General features: G+C 34.1%; 1 protein-coding gene across 4 annotated transcripts in view; it reads right to left on the bottom strand.

Moving 5' to 3' along the window:
- USP25 (ubiquitin specific peptidase 25) overlaps positions 1-24,141 on the bottom strand; it is a 147,543-nt gene that overhangs the window by 18,615 nt on the left and 104,787 nt on the right. For 2 of the 4 annotated variants that reach the window (XM_034948002.3, XM_024927006.4), the window contains exon 18: positions 17,720-17,862. In XM_034948002.3, coding sequence (XP_034803893.3) covers positions 17,720-17,862 — 143 coding nt within the window. Of the gene's footprint in view, positions 1-10,398; positions 10,495-12,495; positions 12,610-17,719; positions 17,863-24,141 lie in introns of all 4 variants that reach the window. The other 2 variants (XM_034948000.3, XM_034948001.3) reach the window with 2 other exon arrangements.

The raw sequence follows: 24,141 nt of genomic DNA, 5'->3' as shown, positions 1-24,141 counted from the left end.
AGGACAATTGCTTGAACCCAGGAGGCAGAGGTTGTGGTGAGCTGAGATCATGCCATTGCACTCCAGCCTGGGCAACAGTGTGAGACTCCGTCTCAAACAAACAAACAAAATTAGCTGGGTATGGTGGCGGGAGCCTGTAATCCCAGCTACTTGGGAGCTGAGGCAGGAGAATCACTTGAACCCGGGAGGCAAAGGTTGCAGTGAGCCGATACTGTGCCATTGCATTCTAGCCTAGGTGACAGAGCGAGACGCCATCCAAAAAAAAAAAAAAAAGATATAGATATATATATACACATATATATCCAATTTAAATATAGAAAAGATTTCAAGAATTTAGAAAAATAAAATATAAAGTAGGAGAAATAAAATATAATGTAACAATTTGATAGTCAAAGGCTTTTTCTTTCCAAAAAGTTGGATGGAAGACCAAAAAGGGGAAGAAAACTCATCGGTAGAAATAAGAAAGGTGATAATACAGAAAAAAATGTTTTAAAATTTCTTGAAGAATAACACATATAACTTTGTCAATAGACTACAGTATCCCAACAGATAATAATCTAGAAAAATATAAACTACCAGAACTGCTTTCAGAGGCAGAAAAACTGAACAGACTCTGTAAAACTTAAAAGTTTGCCCTAGAAATCTGGTAACACGAAAGATATCAAGCCCAATGTTTTCGAGCTGGGCTGTTATGTCAAATCTTCAAGGACCAGATAATTTCTGTGATATCTAAATTGCCACAGAGCCAGAAAAACAAGAGAAAGCGGCCGGGCGCAGTGGCTCACGCCTGTAATCCCAGCACTTTGGGAGGCCGAGATGGGCAGATCACAAGGTCAGAAGATTGAGACCATCCTGGCTAACACGGTGAAACCCCATTTCTACTAAAAATACAAAAAAACTTAGCCAGGCGTGGTGGCGGGAGCCTGTAGTCCCAGCTACTCAGGAGGCTGAGGCAGGAGAACGGCGTGAACCCGGGAGGCGGAGCTTCCAGTGAGCCGAGATCGCACCACTGCACTCCAGCCTGGGCGACAGAGCGAGACCCCGTCTCAAAAAAAAACCACAAAACAAAACAAGAGAAAGCCTCCTTAATGGTTATAAAAGGCTGTATAATATAGATATATTATATATATATAATTTGTATATTCAAAATTGACAAATATAAAGAAAGAAACTATAGATCAATTTTGTCTATGTACCCAGATGCCAACACCCACACCCACTTTTGGTAAACAAACAGTGTGGTGTACAAAAAATATATGAGATAACAAAAAGTGTTTACAATAATTTTTTTAAACATAGATCAAAGTTAACACCTTTACAATTATTAAGAATTAAGGGTTTACAAGTATTAAGAAGGAGAAATCTATTCAGCATCTTAATAGGTATATTATAAAATTTCTAAATTTCAATACCAATCAGTTTAGTTGGAAACCCTTATCTACTAATTTGAGAGTATTTTAAAATTCATAAAGCAGAACCAAAACTACACATTATACATAATAATAAAACACTGGAGACACTAAAATCAGAAACTAGACAAAGGCGCCTACTACCATTATTTTAATATTGAGAATATGTTATAAAAATTTCTGATCACCGCAATAAAACCAGAGATGAAATAAGAAATAAAGATATAGAAAATAATTTTTGGGAGACAGTTTACTGAAATAATCAAGAAAATAAAATGAAAAACCATTAGAAAACAAAGAGTTCAATAAAGTTAACTAAATACAACATAAACATGTTAAATTAATTAATTATCCCATTACCTACCCTTTCAATAACCTGGTTAAAAAAAAAAGTGGAAGTAAATGACCCTATTCATAAAGGCAAAAAAAATTATGTAGGAATAAATTAAACAAAAGGACATAAGACTATTATGAAATAAAATTATAAAACCTTACTAAAGAACACAACAGAAGACAATAAAAGTGAAAAGGCTTATCATGTTCCTTCTGGGCAAGACTCAAAATACTAAAAAAAAAATTATCTGCTTCATGTTAAATTAACACATAAATACAATTCTAAAAGGATTTGGAAAGGAAGTAGCAATTGATTTTAAAAATCATCAGAAGAAAAATGAGGCTTGCCAAACTTCCTGTTTATAAAAGAACAAAAATTACTAAGTGTTCTTCTAACAAAATGTGAAAGTGTATTACAAACGATCTACAATAAGATCACTGGTATTCAGTGTATTGTCCAAAAACAGAAAACTAGATCAGTGGAATACACAGACCCAGTTAGAGCTACTTATAAGTAGGGATTTAGTATATGATTAAGTATAAATCCCTGATAAGGGATTTAGTATAGGTATGATTTAGTATATGTGTCAAGTCAGCGTGAAAAGGAGGCATTAGTCAGTATTTTATGTTTAGACTATCTGGATATTTTACTATTCAGAGAAAACTAAAATCTTCTATCTTGTAATCAAAACAAAAAGTATTATAAAACCATGAAAGCAGCAGAATTAAAATTTTGCATAATTTTATAAGTGATCACAGGACCAAATCTATAAAAAGTTGCTGTATTTTATAAGATCTAAAAAATTATGTATAGTAAGACACAAAAAATAAATTTAAAAGACAAATTATAAACCACAAAATATAATTTGCAAATTATAGATGAATCAATTGTCTTAGAAGATCAGTGTTCACTTAACTAAAAGAAACTCAGTGTAATAAACGTATAAAGAAGATGAATGACAGTCAACATAAATCCCAATTGCCAAAATATTTATGAAAAAAACTGACCCTCACAAAGATCAAAGAAATACATTTTGAAATATGAGATTACATTTTTAATGTCTTTTTTTAGACAAATATCAATAGTAGAATAAATCAATATAACTACATGTAGGCAATTTGATAACACTAGTATTTAAAATTTGCAAGCACTTTGACTTGTCAACTCTGCTATGTTCACGCAAGTGTTCAATAATATATGCATAAAAATGTTCACGATATTGAAAATAACTCAAATATTCAGCAACAACAACGCTGATAAATTTTATAAGAATAGGTAACAACTTAGGTGTTCTTTATGTGACAGACACTGCCTGAAGAGTTCCACGTGAATTATCTCATTTAATTCTCAAGATAACTCCTCATATAAGTGAATAAACTGGTTCTGATAATTTAATAAATTGCCTGAGGTCACAATTATTAAATGATAATGTTAGGATTTAAACCTAGGACTATGGAGACCTTGCTGGTAACAGCTAGTAGGAGACAGAGTTTCCTAAATTAGAGTATGAGTAAGTTATCAGTGTGCTGACATATTGCTCCCATCAGCCTCTATAGTGGGTGGAAATGTATTAACTTTCTTCAAATTTGTTGTAACATGAATACCCTATTCTAGGAGAATATTTAAATAAATTTTGATAAACCCTAGGAAACAAAGGAAAAATACTGAGATAAATCTACAAATCCTGATATGAATAATTACATATACATGAAAAATAAACTCAAGAAAAAGAAGCAAATAGAAAGAGTATACTTCTGGCCGGGTGCGGTGGCTCACGCCTGTAATCCCAGCACTTTGGGAGGCCGAGGCAGGGGGATCACGAGGTCAGGAGATCGAGACCATCCTGGCTAACACGGTGAAACCCTGTCTCTACTAAAAATACAAAAAATTAGCCGGGCGTGGTAGCGGGCACCTGTAGTCCCAGCTACTTGGGAGGCTGAGGCAGGAGAATGGCGTGAACCCGGGAGGCGGAGCTTGCAGTGAGCCGAGACTGCGCCACTGCACTCCAGCCTGGGCGACAGAGCGAGACTCCGTCTCAAAAAAAAAAAGAAAGAGTATACTCCTACTTTTATTTAAATTATAAATACAGGATGAATGCCTGAATGTAAGCCAGTCTCATCTATCCCTCTAGGATATACAAGAAACAATGAATAGATGCTCACTGTGGAGTGAGAATTAGGAAGTGAGAGAAAAACATTTACATTCTACATTTTGGATTAGTTTACACATCACTTTTTCTAAGAACCCCTCTAGGTACTAGCTCTGTTTTCTTATTTTATGTTCTTTTTCCACATTACACTGGTTCTTTATCATACTAATAACTCTAATTAATGTTTCTTTCCCTAGCAGAAAATGAGGTTCATTAAGGTAGGAACTCAGTCCATCATTATCCCAGCTACATCCCTGGATTTAGGACAATGCCCTGCATATAAACAGGCAATACTTTTTTAGCATGTCCATCAACAGAAGGATAGAAAAAAATTATAGTCATACAACAAAATACCATGAGAGGGAAGAAATGACAACTGTATAACATGGATGAAGCTCCAAACACACTGTTGAGTAAAAGCAGTCAGACAAAAAAGGACCTAGAGTAAAAGATGCCAAGTGTATAAAGGCCAACAAGAAAACTAACATATGTTGTTAGAAGTCCAGATAATGGCTACTTTTGGGTATGGACAGACTATAGTGATGGGAAGGCGGAAAAAAGGTACTTCTGGAGTACTCCTGTTCTACCTCTTGGCCTAGTTGGTGGTCACATGGGTAAACACACACTGTGATAACCCAGAGTTGGAAGTACAAGTCTGAGAGCCTAAAGGCAGGATGTGTAACTGACTTGAAAGATGTGGCACTTAAAACTCAGGCTACAAATGTACACAACCAAGAGGAAAAGAGTCTTCTTTGGCTAAGCATGGAAATGTTGGACCGCTGTCTTGAATTTAACAAGATGCATGGAGAAGTATATTTTCTGCATTAACGATTTAGGCCTGCGTATACCTTTAGGGAACAAGATTTCATTAATACCATGTTGATAAATAATTCTTCCCCTTCACATTCCTTAAAGGCCATGTAAATAAGGAAAGTATCACTCAAAAAAAAATTCACCGAGTTGTACTTTTCAGCATGTTTTATATTCTAATAAACATTTTTATATCTATTGAATAAACAAAGTGATTGAGACATTTCAAAAGCAAAAAAGGGTGATAAAGTTACGTCAAGTAGGGACACCATTATTATGAAGCAATGAAACAACTATTAAGAAAAAATTTTTATAATACAAAAGTATTACTTCAATAAAACCCTAAGGGTACTTTGATACCGACAAAATTTTTACAAAAAAAGAAATTTTAATGTCTTTTAAAATAAATGAAAAAACTTACACTAATCCCATAATTGTAATTATAGTATGACCCTCCCACCTCTACACATATATACAAGCAACGAGTACTTTGAAAATATTTTGTTTTTATCTTCTGGTTTTTATTTTTGCTTATCATAGTAACTCTGTATTGCTTTCCTCTGAATTTCATTTTTACACAACAGAATCTTCTCTCCGTAAGCCACTATTATTTGGGGATTTTCTATAGTAGAAACTAGTTTTAACCATTAAAGTCAATTTGAAGAAGGACTCAAGTTAGTGTAGTGTAGCCCAGTCTCATCCTCTTGCATTTTTTTTCCAAGTGTAGCCCAGTCTCATCCTCTTGCATTTTTTTTTCCAGATCAACTTTGCCTATTAACTTTTTCATACTGCATTCTTATAGGGTAGACGTTCACGTGGGATGATGGCCTGTGGTTGAAAGCGTTCCTATGACTGGGTTGGTAACTTCCTAATTCGGAGGTTAAACTTTAGCAAGTCCACTTACTCAGACCTAAGTTTCTTATAACAAGGCTGACAGTGGCATCACTATTCTTATCACTAGCAAACATTCAGAGTATTAAAAAGTTGGTCTAATCATAATACATAAGGAAATCCATATTCAGAAGTACCTGAACAGGCACAGAGTTAAAAAGCTTTCTTTCATAGCCAAAAAGCTAATGTAAAATAGATCCGACCAAGATTTTTTCAGGACGTGGCAGGACAGAAGAGATATTAAAAAAAAAACCAAAACACGGCCTGGCGTGGTGGCTCACATCTGTAATCCCAGCACTTTGGTAGGCCGAAGAGGGCAGATCACAAGGTCAGGAGTTTGAGGCCAGCCTGGCCAATATGGTGAAACCCCGTCTCTACTAAAAATACAAAAATTACCTGGGTGTGGTGGCGGGCCCCTGTAGTCTCAGCTACTCAGGAGGCTGAGGCAGGAGAATTGCTTGAACCTGGGAGGCAGAGGTTGCAGTGAGCCAAGATCGCACCACTCACTGCACTCCAGCCTGGGCGACAGAGTGAGACTTTGCCTCAAACAAAACAAAACAAAACAAAACAAAACAAACAACTTTTCCCTCAATTTATAATACACTAAGCACAAAAAAGAACAAAAATTTAAAAATACTATATCTAATTGAGGGGAAACAGGAAGACAGAAGCAGCAACCATATGTTAGATTCTATGGTGTGTACATATTTTATGAATTAATACTGAATGATGATGATTAGAATCAATCAAAAAAAGGTAGAATGTTTAAACATGCCAATAACTATGGAATGAACCAAAAAAATGTGTTAAAAGATCTACCCCGCAAGAAGGCGCTAGGCGCGTATGATCTTACGAGTGAGTTCTAACTAACAGAACAGATCATTCCAACGCTAACACAGTGAAGTATTAAAAAAACAGGAAAGCTCTCAAACTCATTTACCAAAGCTAACATAACCCTAATTGCAAACTTGATGAGACAGCACAAAAAAGAAAAACACCGAATTCATTTAATACAGAACGCAGAAAGCCCAAATAAAATGCTAATGAGTTAAACAGTAAGCATTTGAATTTACAAAATAAAAATTTACTAAGAAAAGTATTTTAAGTAAGTAGTGGGAAAATTTATATAACTTTGGGTAAGAGTAGATCTTTTAATATGGCAAAAAAAAATCCATAAAGTAGGAAAATGAACATAATATTTTAAAACCTGTTTAAGAAAAAGTACTCTAAACTAATTCAAACAGAACTGGTAGACTGGGAGAAAATATAGGACACATGTCCATAAAGAGGGTAAGATACAAGAAATGAGAATATATCTATAGGATGGAATACTGTGTGTGTACATGTGTGCATGTGTGTACATGTATGTGTACACGTGTGCGTGTACATGTGTGTACGTGTGTGTACACACACATACACATGTGTACGTGTGTATACAGACAGCTAGTAAAGATAATGTGATACTGTCTAAACTTGAAGCCCACAATAGATTTGAGTGATATAAGTTACAAAATATTATGAACAGTAAAATCTACATTAAAAAAATTTTAAGTCTCTGTATATGTGCATTGTCATAAATAAAAAGAAAAAAACAAGATACACAGTGCTAAGAATGGTTACAATAGGGCCATGGCAGTGGCAGAGACTGTCATTGTTAGTTTTATTTTAGACACCTCTATATTACTGAATACAACTGCATTTTGTATACATTACTTTCACTTTTTATATGAAAAAATTTTTAAGGCAACATATTATCAGCTAGAGTTCTCCAAATGCTTCTACCTTTATCAAAAACATGCATTAATTAGAAACAACTTGATGTATGTTTACATAAAGGGGTTACACTCATATATTACTCAATCACAGATAGGTGCAAATGTACACAAACTTCAGAAATTTTATAAACATATACACACACTAAAGACATAAAAAGGTAGAAAGAGGGTTTTATGATAGTAATTATTAGGTTAAGCCAAACGAAACTGTTAATTTTGTTACTCCAAAATGGTACTGACAATTTCTAACAAATGAGTTAAAAAAAATTATATTAGCAAATAAAGGTCCTTGACACAGATATGGCACATTCATTTTTCTCATTTTTCATCTCCGACTATATGTGGACCAGAACTGGACACATAAGATAAGCTTCGTGATAATACTAACAACAATAACAGCTAAATTCTGAGCATTTACTATCAACCAGATACTACTTTAAAAGCATAACATTGATACAATTTATTTAAAGCTCACAATGACTCAATAAAATAAATAGTTATTTAACACCTCGGGAAACTGAGATACAAAGATTGAATAATTTGCCCAAAATCAAAGCTACAAAGCAGTCGGCCCAGGCAGTCTGGCTGCTAATATCAACACATAAACTACTTCCTTCCTAATGTACATTCCCACTATTCTTATAAGTGTTTTTCCAGCAGAAAAAAAAAGCAAGAAAGGGAGCATGATGATAGTAAGGAGAATGGTTAGTGAAATACAAATTCTGTAGTAATTATTTTTAACATCTGACAAAGAGCACAATTTCCTTATGCTATGAGTAAAACGTCAAATTCGACTCAATCTCCAAAGCAACTTGAAAACTTTTACCTCAGATTCACTGAAGTTTATTAACCACAGTATTTATTTAATGTGCTGAGAGTTGCAATATAACATAACTTATTTAAGAAAATGCTCTGTCCCTCTTCCACAAACTTGATTCTTGCCCATGCTTTCTTGCTGTACTATCAAAATCATAGAGCAAACCAATAAAGAAAAATATATGAAATATGGAAAATACACAAAGGAAGGGATGCAAAGGGAATCCCCCGAATGATGGTGAAAGGAGGTCTCAAGTTACTAGTTATGGATCAGGAGAAAAGAAAAACCAATACAGATTGGGGCAGGTCATAAAGCTCCAGAATAGATGTCCCAAGAAGATAAAACTGGTAAAGGCAGAATGAGAGGAGATTTAAACAAGCAGTGGACAGCTTTGAACTAAATCAGTAATACACATAAACTAAGCAAACCAAAAAACAAAACAACTAAGTTTAAGGAAAACAAAAGTTAAGGGAAAAACAGAAAGTAGTAATATTTATAATATAACTCAATCACATATAGCATACATAATAATATTACAAATGCAGAATTCTGATATAATCAAAATTACAAGATTTTACGTGTGTGTGTGTGTATGGGGGATGGGAGCTGTGTCTCTCAGTGTATGTATGCGACGCAGGAAAAGAAAGAGAGCTCATCATTCATATTCCGTAGAAGCAAATTCAACAGGTAATGTGTAAACTGTGAATAAAAAACCCAAATATTCTATTTAAAGATATGAATTAATGCCAAACAGATTAAATAACTGAAAGTCATTATCCACTGGGGGCTTACTAACTGTTGTAATATATACAATTAGGTGATTCTTTATATGCAGATATTAACTTAATAAAAATGAGATTTGCAATTCAACATAAGAAGACCCAACCTGGTCAGAAATGACAATGGCACTGTAAATCATAAATAACTTTTCCACAAGAAATAAATACTTTAGAGGACATATATTCAGTGTTTTTTTAAGAAAAGAAAATGTAGACTATCTGGGCATAAGAAGGAATTTCTAATTGTAAAAATTAGGAAGCCAGTTAGAAAACTAGAAACTATAAAAAAAGTATTAAAACAGGAAACTATAAAAAATACGTTTTTCTTCTTTTTTTAGAAGTAGATTTTCAACCTTTCTTATGGGATCATAATAGGGTGATCAACTTGTCCTGGGACCAGTTTGCTTAGAACTTTCCCAGTTTAGCACTTTAAATCCTGTAGCCCAGGAAATCCCTCAGTCCCGGGCATATCAGGAGAGTTAGTCACCCTAATCTTAGCAAACTCAAACATGCTTATTGATAGGTCTACTACTATGTACAAGGCTTTTGTTTTGTACTGTATACTGAAAGAAACAGTGAAAAAAGAACCAGTTTTTGAAAGACCAAGTTGGATAATGGCAAAATACAGAAAATGAAAAATGTTAGATTTTTAATGTCAAAAATAAAGAAATGCATAGTTCACTGTAGCAAACTGGACCTCAAAAAAGCTGCTTTTTACAACCACTAAGAAGGGTTTGAAAAGAGTGAAAAAAAAAAAACTTGAAGATTTTCAGTTAATGTAAATAAAATGACAAAACATACATGGTATTTTCATCTTTCAAATCTGTAAAAGGAAAAAATTGTAATCAAAACATTGTAAAGCTCTGATATTAGAGGGAAAAAGATGTGGGTAAATCATGGAATAGTGTTCAGCTTGATGTTCTCACATGTCTTGAACTGACTAGGTTATCAAAAATTAATTATGGGGAAACATAACAAAAATAATATAATAAATAAATCATTTTATAAACAAAAAAGCAATTTAGTACCTAATGATAATAAAATAAAAGAATATTATGATATTGACCAATAATATGAACAATGAAGATAAAATAAACTATTACCAGGGCAATTTACTCAGTTCTTATTATTGTTCATCAATGTCCTCATTCCCTTCAAATAAAAAATACATTTCAAATTTCTGCTGACAAATCAAAAGCACACTATTAGAGTGACTCAAATAAAAAGATTTTTTTCTTGAATTACCTGGATTAAGAGAAAAACAATCAGTATTAGGTTAATTAATACATAAAACCCTAGGATATCCGGTGGCCATAACTAAGATAGGAAAAGAGAAATTATACAGAAAACCAAACTGAATTCAAAGAAATAAAATATTTTAAGAAGCTTAATTTTGAAAAAGAAAAGACATGAAAATGAAAATGTTCATTGTACCTTAAAGAACCCTGCTTCAGGGCCACACCTGTCATATACACTCCTGGATTTACCTATCGCCATGATAATACCTTGCATGTTCGGTGTCATCATGATCTGCCACAAAAGATAGTTAACATTAAAAACAGGTTTTTAAACTAAAATAATTTATTCACATGCAAGCTGAAACTCTTTTGTTTTCCATATTTATAAATCAAATGTTGCATTTTTAATACCAAATTTAATCCAATATGCGTGTAAGCACCTTTTAAGATCATCCATACAGGGCACAGCTGGCTCATACGGAGCCTTTGTGCAAACTGCAAAAAGGCATCCTCTCTGAATTGGAGAATTTGAAAAAGGCACCCTGCTTCTAGACAAACAAATTAGAAAAATGTGCTATCCTCTGAGTGAACTATTTAGAAAAAGCAACATCCCTTTTTACCAATTAAAAAAGGTACCTCTTCCTCAAGCCTCAGAGAGCTCATCATGAACTCAATTTGCTTCCCACTTCTGCCCCTTGTCTAGTCATCCTTGCAGAACTGTACAACCTGCACATCCCTGAACAGCAGCCCTGTATCCATAACAACTCATTTTTAAAAGTTCCAATGCACATGCACTGTTAAACTGTCACTGCAATAAATTTTAAAAAACGACAAAACACACAACTCTGTCAATAGCATAAGCACTTGCACAAAAGATAGTGTTAAATGATTAATCACAATTCAACTTTTTTAAATGAGAGAGGGCACATCCTAAAACAAGTACTTAACTGCTTAATCAATAAATTGATAGGTTTATTAAAAACATGCCAGATCCCATAATTTTCAAGAGCCAGCATGTTTATAAAATAGTTAACTAGAACAATGTAGAGCCATTAAGTACTAAATACTTAAGCATTTTTTTGTTTTCATAATGGCTTATTATTTTTAGCTGTTTACATTTTAAAATATCTGCAAAGTGAAATTACTCAAAGCCCTATGAAGCTATCTTATAGAAATCAAGAGATTGCATCCGTCACCTCTGATTCACTGAACCTATCACTCATTGTATTTACTTTGGATTATATACTGAGAATTGCAATATATCTAACATCTGCTTGAGAAAACTCTCTGACCAGTTTATCTCACAAATCTGCTTATTCTCTTTATGGCGTGTGATTTCTTACACTGGTACAGTGATATGTCTTTATGACACTTCTGACTTTGGTGATTAACTCTAGCATGATAGTAACATTGGAGTAAGTCAGAAAAAAAGTTATGTGAAAAAAACTAACATAAATGCAATTCTTATACAAACCCATAAAAACTAGAATCCAACAAGCATTTTTCCAAATCACCCCCTCCCCCACTACCCAATAGTTACGGCCTACTCTGTGTTCCTGTTCAAAAACAGCTTTACTGGCCGTTCCTCAAAAAGAGTAATATTAAGTGTCTCAAGAGAAAAGTGGAAAAGGGGAGAAAATCATCTGATAGAATAAGACAATAGATCATTTTCATCTGGATTCCAAAGAACTAAATCATGAAAAACAAAAATGCCTCCATACTGTTGGAAAACTAAGTAAATGAGAATTAACAGTGAAGAGATAAGAATAAAGATGGAGGTCCTATTAACGGTAGGCACTCAGTAGTGGTGATGACTTACTCCACTCACAGTCACATGGAGAGGCTGTAGAAGCAAAAATATCAATTATCCATCCTGCAATCATGCTGTGGGATTTTCTGGCAGGAGATAGTGGGAAAAGTATTATAAGTAATTCCAGTAAAACAGGAATGGAATATAAAAAATTATTTTTAAATGCAAAAAATTTTTGTACTTATTAAACAAATCTTATTGTAATCTGTCAACCTGGAAGTAAACTGGTACTATTTCTGCATAAAAGAATTAACTCCAGAAACAGAAAATTCTTTTGACAAATTCCATAAGTTTTCTACTTAAATTTTCATTTGAAATTCAAAGTTCTGTTAATAATTGGTAAAGTAATTTTGGACTATGAGGGGGCAAAGCTGTATGTTATGTGGCAATAGACATTAAGTATGAGGGTGCAGGCATGCCCAAAGTATTTGTATTAAATAGCAAAAGTTAAGTAGCAATGGTGCAGAGGGCTGTAAAAGGTACCTCGTCATCATACCCCCCCTCCTTTGATTCAATCATAAATTTCCCTACATGAGGGATCGCCACCTCTACAACTCGCTGATTAGAAAGTGGTTGGCTTGTAGTATTTTCAGGTTTCTGCAGAAGGAAATCATTAATATAAACATTAGAAAAGAGAACAGTGGAGAACAATGGCATCCTTGCACAACTGTATAACCTGCACATCCCTAAGCAGCAGCCCTGTATCCATATGACTTATTTTTAAAAGTTCCAATGCACATGCACTATTAAACTGTTTAAGCACATACTCTTAAATCTTTTAAAAATACCTGCATTGACTTGGTATCAAATGAAACCACTTAAAACTGAACATCAGAAGCAAATGCATTCATCAAGTAGTAATATAAAATCTGCAGTTTTCCCTTTACATCCTCAAACTGGGTATTACCAGTATCATTACATTTTTCCCTGAAAGTATTTAGACCTTTAAGTACTTAAGATAAAAAATAGTGGAGTTGTATTTTCTATTATTGTCTGTATAGCTGACAATTTTTTAAAAAGTCCAATAGCTCCCAAAAACCTTTCTTGATATCTCAACCAAAATAAGATATGACCTCCTCTAAACTCATCAGAATTTGTAGGGTTTTTTTCCTTATAATTTTATCCTTCTATTCTTTTTGGTAATCAATTGTGTATCCAGTTAATATCCATATTCTATTTTGTTTAACTTATTATATACAGCCTATGAGGCTCCAGTATATTTATATCTTAAGTGTTCAACAAACACCTGCTGAAAATAAGAAAAAGCTGTTGGAAGCTGATACCCATTTTTAACAACTCAATCAGATTTATTCCTTTTTTTCTTTTTATTGTTAACAAATTCTATGTATTTCAGTAATCTACACTAATACAGAAGTCAGTGTAAAATTCAGAAAATTTCATTCAAAACTTCATGACACTAATATGATTCATTCAAAATACCATACAGATGTTTACATACTTATTTATCTTATTCAACATATTTATAACTAGCATATCCACTATTTACCTATTAAAAAAGCCAAAAGTACTGAAGGTGCTTGAAAGCAACTTAAGTAACTGAATTGCATAAGTTTTCATAAACAAAGGTAAACTTTTGTTTTGATATTACAAAAAACATTTTTATAACAGCAATTAAAGAGGTTTCATTTCCATTAGAAATATGGGTAAATTTTAGCAATGTGAACATTTCCTGGCTTCCTGGAAGCATATATAGAAAAAGAGTTTAACTGAACAATAAAACGAAACAAAACCAATAGCTGCAACTGGTACTGCCCCTTTTAAAATAAATGCTATTTTTGGCATGGCGTGGTAGCTTAGACCTATAATCCCAGCAGTTTGGGAGGTCAAGATGGGCGTATCACTTGAGGTCAGTAGCTGGAGATCAGCCTAGCCAACATGGCGAAATCCGTCCCTACTAAATATACAAAGATTAGCCAGGCATGGTGGCACATGCCTGTAATCCCAGCTACTTGGGAAGCTGAGGCATGTGAATTGCTTGAACCTGGGAGGCGGAGGTTGCAGAGAGCTAAGACTGCACCACTGCACTCCAGCCTGGGTTACAGAGTAAGACTCTGTCTCAAAAAAAAAAAAAAAAAAAAAAAAAAAAATATATATATATATATATATACACACACACACACATATATCAAAATCCACAACTTATCCTTAATTTATCAAAATCCACAACTTTTCAACAGGAAATGATCAGCCTCAACAGGTATCATGATCATGAGAGATAATATGCAGCTAAGCCAACACCAGGTATGGAACAGCTGTTCTATAAAATGACAGCTATGAGTCATTGTACTACTTTGTTGTGCTACTTTAAATTGTTTATATTTGAATAATTTTAACCTAATACTACTATCACACACATTCTACAGAGATGTGCTTCGTCCATGACATTTAATTAAGGATTTTTAATCTTTCTAGCATATAAGAGACGAACTGTGGTAGGTCTCTGTACACAAGAGTGAAATATAAACAGGTAAATTCAGAAATCTGTTCAGAGTTTGTGGTGATGATTTCTCACTAGCAAACCAATGCAAAACAATTCTATCTTAGGAAAAGAAAATATAAATTTAAAGCAAATGGTTATCACTTAGAATATTAATCCTTACAAAACAGATTCCCTTTGGGGGAAAAAAATTGCACTTAGGGAACATAAATGTTTTATAAACCTTTTCAGTTACTATTGAAGAGTTTCAACAGCATAATGCTGATCAAATACATGGGTAAAAGCTGAAAGGGGGAAGAAACTTTGCCACATATAATAATTCTGTAGTATCATTCACCAAATTTAGATATCCCAAAGAACCATAAAAATTTTCCATGTAAAGAATTTAAGGGCTCACTAGAGTAAAATACATGTTTATTTATCTTTTTCTATTGTTTTCAGGTCTTATATGAATACATTAACAAAGGCTAAACTTGAAAAGAGTTAAAAATAAGTTTCTCAGTTAATATGCTGCAAAAATAATTAAAATACGAAGATTTTTATGACTTGCCTGAAATCCATTAATTATATGACTTCTTAAAAAGTGGTCTCATAAGAAGGGTGACAAAAAAGCTATCTAAGTCCACGGCCACATTAATGTGTCTTTACCTTTTCACCTAGTAATTCAACCATGGGAAATCTATTCTAAGGAAATAACCTGAAATATGAAAAAAGTTTTCATTTCTAGCATGGGAAATCTATTCTAAGGAAATAACCTGAAATATGAAAAAAGTTTTCATTTCTAGCAGCCTATTTATAATGTAAAAGTAGAAACACATATACGATTGAGTAGCAGATACATAAACAAGAAGTTAATTATTCAAGGGAATAATACTCAGCCACTAAATGTTTTCACTGAGTTTACAACATGGGGAAATGGTTATAAAAGGTAAGTGATTAAAAGAAGGCAACACAAAATTTTGTATGCAACTCAACTATAAAAATAAATCCCAAATCTACATATTAAAATAAAAGTGAAATAAATACCAACATATTTACAATAATTAACTTTGAGTAGTGAGTGGGACTATGCATGACTTTTTCTCAGGGTCTACTCTTCTATATTGAAAATATCCTAAGTATTCCATTTAAAATTAAAGACATTTTTCTAAAAAGCAGGGTGCCTAAACACTTGAAGACTTTCTCTAATTTCCATGATTCTACGCTTTCCAGGAAATTTTTCTTATATTAAAGTTGATTTTAATATATTGCATATTTGAAAAGCGGCTAGGACTGATGTAACAGAAGGAAACCAACAGTTACTCAGTGCCTACTACATGCCATGCCAGGCACTTACAAATAATGCTCTTGACTAATCCTACAATTACCTTCATTTTATGGAAAAGAAGACTGAGGTCTATCTGGAGAAATTTGGCAATTTATTCAAGGTTGCATTCATAATAAATAAAACCAATATTCCAAAATCCAGAAATATTTAATCCCAAAGTCTGAAGATACTTTTCACCTGTGCAATTTAGCTTCTAGTGTACGCTAAGTTTAAATGAAAAAAACCGCTATGAAGTAGTTACCATGACACTAAGCAACTGACTGTAAGATCAAGCCACGGTTAATGAATTCTCAGACTTGCTTCAGGATTTACATATGCAATGGGGCTAACTGTGGATGCCACTCCAGAAAACAATTAAATGAATAGACAAATAGTGTATTTGTCTATATCATATAGTCTCCCTGTCATCCTCCTTTCTGAAGTAAAGATGAGGTAGTAGGTTGCTACCTTATAAGACGATATCCATATTATGAAGCTGAGCAATCAAAATTTAGCTGACTTCTGCAAATTTAAATTCCATATGATTTTCCAAACTTAAAATCAGGATTCTACATTAAGCTAAGTAATGCTTTTGGTTTTCTAATACCAGCTTCAAAAGTGACACTCATTAATCATAATTTAGGCCTTTAACAAATAAAAGTTCTAATTAGCAGAGGCCTTGCAAATGCAGTTTTTGTCAGACAAAACTATTTCCCCTTGTACCTACTCCTCTGTTCTTTCTCCTTCCCTAGGTTTTCCTCTTACCATCACCCAAGAAGCAGACATCCCAGATCCACTAAACAAAGCATTTTCCAAGAAAAGCTTTAGAGTTAGTGATGTTCACATCAAATTCATTTAAAGCTTCTAAGGCATTTGCAAAATTTGGAATCATCAAATATCTATTTAAATTAATACATTTTAATAAGATGATATATTAATACATTTTCAAAATTGTTCAAACAAAAAATAATTTGTATTGTTATTTAGTTCATCAAAACAAAATTAACAGAGTACCATATCTCTTGAACATTTTGGCTAAAGGAAGTCTTATTACATATTTAAGGCCTCATTGCAATTAGCAGGTTATTGCTGGCACTGAATTCACTTACTAAGCAGAAAATTACGTGTTGTAAAATTATGATATGTCGTACTCTTTTTAGATGTCAAGGGGAATCTTCAAATATTAAAAGGAACTACCACAAAATCTGCATTAGAGCTGCTTATGCTCACTAATAAAAGATAAATGACTACAGGAACTAAAAGGTTTAGTAGTAACAAATTCTTGAAATAGCTTCTCTCAGAATGCCATATTCACTGATAACACAGTATAACACCAACATGCTGAATTTACCACTATAAAAAGATGTAGTTGAAAACTACAATAGAGTAGCCTGATGACGTTTTTGCACAGGACGTTCTTAAAATATTCATAAACAGTTTTGCAACATCATACTTATCCTTCTAATAATACTCTAATCTACAGTGTCTAGTAGTTTTAAATAATACTCTAATCTACAGTATCTAGTAGTTTTATTGTTAAACACATTTCATGAAATTATGACAATTACATCTTAAATTCTCAACTATTCCCATGTAATCAGATTACAGATGGAGGAATGGGTGAGAGACAGGAGAAATACTGCTAAATTTTACACTTCTCTTTTTAAGTTCCAAATCAAATGGTCAATTTAATCTATGATTATGATTCATTAGAATTCTCTAGCAGAAAGACAGAAACTTAAGGGAAAAGTGTCTTTAAAATCACAGCTGAGGAAATCACAGCCTGGGCATGAGATGACTTGCCCATGGTCACTGATCATGCCCATGGCAGAGCCATCACTGGGCCCCGTCTCTCCTGACTCCCTGACAGGTCCCTCTCCACTATACTGGAGGAAATGTCGTGACCATGGCTATGTTCAGAGAGCCAAAAGAAAAGTTCTTACCGACTGCAAAACTGTTTCAGGACTTTTATCTTCATGCTCATGTGACGCCTTGGTAATTATTCGAATAGTTTCTTCTTTCAAGTGCTTTGAGAAATCACTTCTTGATGGCTGCTCTAGATATTCTGGGTCTCCTGCTGCTTGTGCTTCATGAGAAAAGAATCAATTATATATCTAATATAAATCACAGAGTCTATACTAAGATAAATCTTTTATTCATTTCTATGTCTGAAGTTATGTAAGAACCAATTTTAGTCTTCCATTCAAAGTAAAACATATCTTTCCACGTGTAGCACTTCTTCCAAGAATTTATTAAAAAACAAAAACCCAGAACTAAGAGTACTCCAATAATTACGAAAGAAAGCTCTCATTATAGTTTATGGTAAGGAATTCACAGTAAATTTTTCTGCCATGAGAAATAACAAAAGCTCATTTTGGAAAATTGCCAGCATTTTACCAAAAGAATTTGGTTTGAACAGCAATCTTGGGCTGACCTTCCATAGAGTGCACAGGAGCTATTTTTCTCTGGCCACAGCATCTTCCTTCACACTTCCTGGCAAAATCTCAACCCTGAATGAACCTAACCTTCCATCTTTTCTGTACTTGCCCCAGTAGCTGAGTGTTGTCAGAGGAAAGGCAAACTGGTACCAATAAAAATTCATGATATCTCCTATCCATCTTTTGAGTTCCAGACTTATATATCCAACAATGTACAATGAACATCCACTGGGTGTTCCCTAGATGAGACAAGCTCAAAATCCTTACATGACCTAAAGGGTTTATCTCAGTGAGTCTCTGACAAAGCAGCCAGTCTCTGTCTCCATGAAGCTTACAGTCATCTGTGGAGAACACCACTAACCAAATAATCATATATATAAATTTTGACAATATTATAACACTTTATATGGGAACAATGGCAGTGAAGTGATGTGAGCAATTTGGATTGTGACCTAAAGTGACCTATTAAGCTGAATAATGAATAAGCTGTTTTTCCAGGTGGAAGAATGAAGAGTCCATGCTTTTCAAAAAAAAGAATAATATGACTGGACTACAGTATGAGAGTGGACAAATGGCAAGAGATGATGCAGGTATATAATATAATACATAATATAATGGCAACATAGCAGTTTTTAAAAAATTATTCTGGGGATATTGTGAAGAACGAATTAGAGAGGGAAGTAAAACTAGAGATCGGTGAAGGTAATAGAAGGCAGTAGAGCAACATGAAAAAGAAATAAATGTGCTTTCTGATTAAGAGAGAGAGCAACAGGGGGACACAAAATTGGCTAGAATCAAGACATATTTTGGACACAAAGGTGTGGAGACTGCACATGAACACACCAAGTTTTTGACAGAGTTAACTAAGATCATGGAGGTAAAACTATGTGTAAGGAAAACCAGAGGTGAGGATGCTTACAATGTGTACAAAAAGGAAGGAGAGAAGTTAAAAGAAGTTTAATGTCCTCATTAAATCATTTCCTGATTTTGGACTGCAATAGCCTTTCAATGCCCATGAGTAATAGATAAAGAAAATCTTTGGCTACCATCAGCTTAGCAATACTTCTGCTTCTGGAAGACTTCATGATAGGTGGCTCATGCCAGCTGCTTTAGGGCTGGGAGATAAACTCCTTGTTGATAAAACTTTTCCTTGTGTTCGGCACTCTTCCTCTCTTCACCATAGCAGATAATGTCAACGGTTAATAAATGGATGTGAACTTAAAGCAATAAATCCATCCGGTCTGACATTGGTCTAATGACCCACTGAAACCTAGAATATTTGTAAAATTGGTTCTTAGGACCAAGAGTAATGTTATCTGATCAACACATGTCAAATCCACCTTAGGTCACCAGGGCCAAGGTTTCCTTCCATAAAGGAGTTTGAGTACAAAAACGTTATGAGTAACACTGAATGCTTCTGGCTAAATGTCATACAGAACAATTTTCTCTAAGGTTTGCCCTATGTATATACCTCCTAGGGAACTTACGTGAGTGGTTTTGTTGTCACGGGAGTTGAACCTACAATATTTGACACCCTGGGAGATTGGAAACAAAAAATTCAAATTGCATTCCCAACATGTTTATTGAACCTGTGCCATTTTCAGTACTATATTAGGTATTAAAAATATAAAAAACAAAAAAGATTACATACTTCACTAATTTTAAGGAACTCTGAGTAAAATCTGATAAATATACATTCTATTATAATACAATGTGCTAAATTCAATAAAAGTTACGCACAAGGTTTTATAAAAGCACTGTGGACCCAATACACATACTTGAGATAATGCTGCCTGTTAAGAAACACTTTCTAGAAGAGGTGCTAACTTAGGTGAGTCTTGAAGGATTTGTAGAGGATTATCTTGGAGAAAAGAATAGGAAAGATTCCAGGCAGAAGGAATAGCACATTGTAAGGTCTGATCAAAGATTCATAAAATCCCTGCTATATATGAGACTCTACACTGGAAGGCAAGCCAAAATATAAGTACAATAGAGAAGAACATAATACATTTGGTAGTAAGAAAAGGTTGGAATTAAGAGGAAAAAGATAATAGCTACTACAGAAGTGCTCTCAGAGAAACTCACAAAGACTCTGGGATATGAGGAAGATCTTAAAGAATATGAAAAAATTCATGAACACTAACGATAAAAGAACATTTTTAAGATGAAGGATACTTCATGAACATGCCATAATGACAGGAAAATTTCCTATATGCAATAGAAACGATGAGTAATCTGGTGTAGACGAAACACAGGCTACTCACAGGGAAGTGGTCTTAGAAGAATTACAAGGGAATCAGATTGTAAAATAAAGTCCGTATAAAAAAACTGTCAAAGAAGACAAAAAAAGAGGTTTTGTCTTCAATTTATCAAACCAAAGAATAAAAATATGTTTACTAGAACAAACAAGAAAAATGTGGAAAATTTAAAACTCTTTGCATTACTCAGAGGTAAGCACTATTAATATTTCTGATACATTATTTCCAGACTGTACCTACCTACTCATATTTTTAAACAAAAAGAATTACTCTCTATTCAACGTAACATGTACTGGTTATATTGTGTTGTTCTGTATGGAAGGCTCACGCAACTAATACCCTACCACACACTTCAGTAATTTCTATTTCTGTGTTAGGAACAACAGCAGAACAAGTTTGGCTTTTACCATATAATACAATTGTTGTTCATCCTCTAACCCTATTAAAAACCCCATCACTAGTGGCCCACAGCTATAAATTCCCTAAATGCCATACAGAACAATTTTCTCTAGGGTTTTCCCTGTGTATATACCTCCCAGGGAACTTAGATGAGTGGTGGTGTAGTCACGGTAGGTAAACCCACAATGGTTTGAAACCCTGGGAGACTGGAAACAAACAAACAAAAAATTTAAATGCACTCATTTCACCATGAATGACCAGTTCTCTATGGAGGTAAATAATATCCTTATTCCTAAAGTCTCTCTCCAATCACTCATCTGTTCTATGGGTATTTCTCTAGGATTTTCAAATGACTGGCCTCCACAGAGTGATTTTCCGGCCATGCTTCTCTAGCTGTTATAGAAGACAACTCAACATTCTGAGGGAACTCTGAGTCTGCTCCTTTTGTCCATCTTCATGTTGAAATAGGCTATTGAGGAGGTTTGGGGGTGCTTTACTTATGCATATTTCCTGGTTATGGTCTTCAATATTTTAAGAAGGTCAACTTGACCACCAATTGGCTTTCTATTAAAGAGTAAGGGTCTGCTCTTAACTATAAAAATAAGACCAACATCTCTGATATCTTTCAGAAGTCTTTATTTTGTTGACTTACTAGTAAGTCAATACTTATTACGTTCACACTGAAGAAGATTTAAAGGGGACTGCTTGAGAGATATACAGTGCATCCATTTCTAGAAATGTATTTAAAAGTCCACGATACCCTGTAAGAGCCTACAAAGAGCCACGCTTAGGTGGTTGCATAGAATCGCTGGTGGAATTTTTGAAACTTCAGATTCCTGGGCCCCATTCCGAAGAAAATCTGAGGGGTGTGAGGGAGAGAGGTTTAGAAACCAGAGGCAAACCATAAATTTATCCGGGACAAAGAGCTACATCCTCACCACATGTATTTGGCCTGCCTCCTTATTGTGTGACTATTTTGTTTCTACTTTAAAATTGTATGTTCTCCTACACTGAGGATCACCCCTAGGAAATTCATTATTGGAAATCTCCATAGGGAATGAACTTATTAACAGAAAACTTTCAAGGAACATCTACCATATGTCGTTTATTATACTAGATGCTGGAGATATAAATAAGAACACCACCAGGCCTGGCATGGTGGCTCATGCCTGTAATCCTAGCACTTTGGGAGGCTGAGGTGGGAGGACTGCCTGAGCTCAGGAATTTGAGTTCAAGACTGATCAACATGGTGAAGCCTTGTCTCTACTAAAATACAAAAAAATCAGCCCAGTGTGGAGGTATATGCTTGTAGTCTCAGCTACTCAGGAGGCTGAGGCACAAGAATTGCTTGAACCCGGCAGGCAGTGAGCTAAGATCATGCCACTGCACTTCAGCCTGGGCAACAAAATGAAACTGTCTCAAAAAAAAAAAAAAAAGAATATCACCTAGTTCCTGCTTTCAAGGAATCTGAGAACATTGACAATATTGTTTATTCTACCAGGTCTTACTCTCAGGATCCAACTGTACTCTCCTGGAACATCAGCTTATTTTTAACTTGTAGACAGTGTAGAGAAGTTCCAGAGCCAACTCTGCCTGCTGCCTCTAGACAAATTTATAAAACCTTATGCAATACACTTCATTCCAATCTTCACTAGTGTTTCCTTATTTTTTAAAGAAATCTGGGTGTGCTATATTGTAAGGACTTCAGATACTTCTTGGATAAGACAAGAGTAACATAAGTAAAATAGTAACTCAGACAACGCTCTTCTCTCCAGAATAATTTCTGTTTTATAAATACAGCCTAGAGCCATGCTGCTTAACCTCAGAATTATCTGAAGATCTCTTTAAGATAGCACTGTATCAGATCCTTTCTCCAGAGATTCTGACTCCACTATCTCTTAAGTGGTCTTAGGTAGGGTGTGCTGTTCATACTCAGAAAAAAAATCCCCCTACTCATTCTGATCCATACATTGATAGCAAAGAATGGTTGGCTAAAAATCTAAACAAAAGTATTCAGGTAAGTTTGCCTTTGCAGTAAGCAGATCTAGGGAAGCAGCATGAAATGAACCAAAAAATACTTTCCCATCATTTATTATCTCAGTAGGGAACGAATGGTGCTGGCGAACTGATACGCATGAATTTCTCAATCACATTTTAGCAGAAGAGGAACAAATACTAATTTGATTAATATAATATGAATTAGTACTCTTATTTGGAATATCACTCAGTAGAAATTGAATTTTATGAGGTCTTATGTTTCAGCTTTAATGAGAAGATTTTGCAGGGAGGAAAAAAATCATTCTGTTGGATTTTATGAACAAGATTTCCTTTTATTATTTCCACTAGTCACTCGTAATACTAGTGAACACCTGAGAGATTAAAATACAGATTTGCTTTGAGATCCTGGAAGTATTATACCAAATTAAATTACTTACTTTGAAAACCATGAGAAGAATCAGAAGAGGATGGCATGGACATTAAAATAAAATTTCCCTATTAATAATAGGAAATAAATGGTTCTAATGAAACATTAGTCTTATTCAATTATGATATGTGAAACTATCCTGCAACAGAGGACACATTTCTTAATATAATCTCAAAGATAAGAGTAATAGAAACCAATCTTTTAAACAACAATCTCACTCTGTAAATTTACGGACTTGGCATGTTCTACTTCTACTAATTCAAACCAAGTGCATATTTCCGTCAAGTCTATGGAGGATACAATGTTTCCTACAGAATTAGTATTACCACTGCTTTCTAAATAACCCACGCTGAAAGGTAACTATAAAAGTTATCTAGGAATAGGAATTGACCATTTCCATCTCTTTATCTTTTATTCTGGTTCCTCCCAGAAATATATCAACATTCTAAGTTTATTTTGCATGGTAAAAAGAGACATGAAAATACATGTCCAATACCTAGTACTGCATTTTTTAAAAATTACAAAACACCATGTAAAGTGTATGGTCAGATGTATTGATCATGAAAATGGATGCAGTTATACACACATGGTCTTTTCACAGAGAAAGAAAAAAAGATGGCAAATGTAAAATGAGGATGGGGCAAGGCTAGTCCTTAATAGATAGGAATATTAGTTGGAAATATGTATTAGTTTGACTAAGCAGAAATAAAATATGTTAACTCTGTAAATTTGGAGAGATGAGAAACAGACAAGATGAAGAGGAGGAGGATATATAGAACTTAATATTTTGGTATCACAAAATATAGGTGAGCCAAGAATAAAACTGGAGCTTAACCAATGAACGG

Source organism: Pan paniscus, chromosome 22 (genome assembly GCF_029289425.2).
Source record: "Pan paniscus chromosome 22, NHGRI_mPanPan1-v2.0_pri, whole genome shotgun sequence".
Classification (NCBI taxonomy): Eukaryota; Metazoa; Chordata; class Mammalia; order Primates; family Hominidae; genus Pan; species Pan paniscus.
This window is presented reverse-complemented; position numbering and strand designations above follow the sequence as displayed.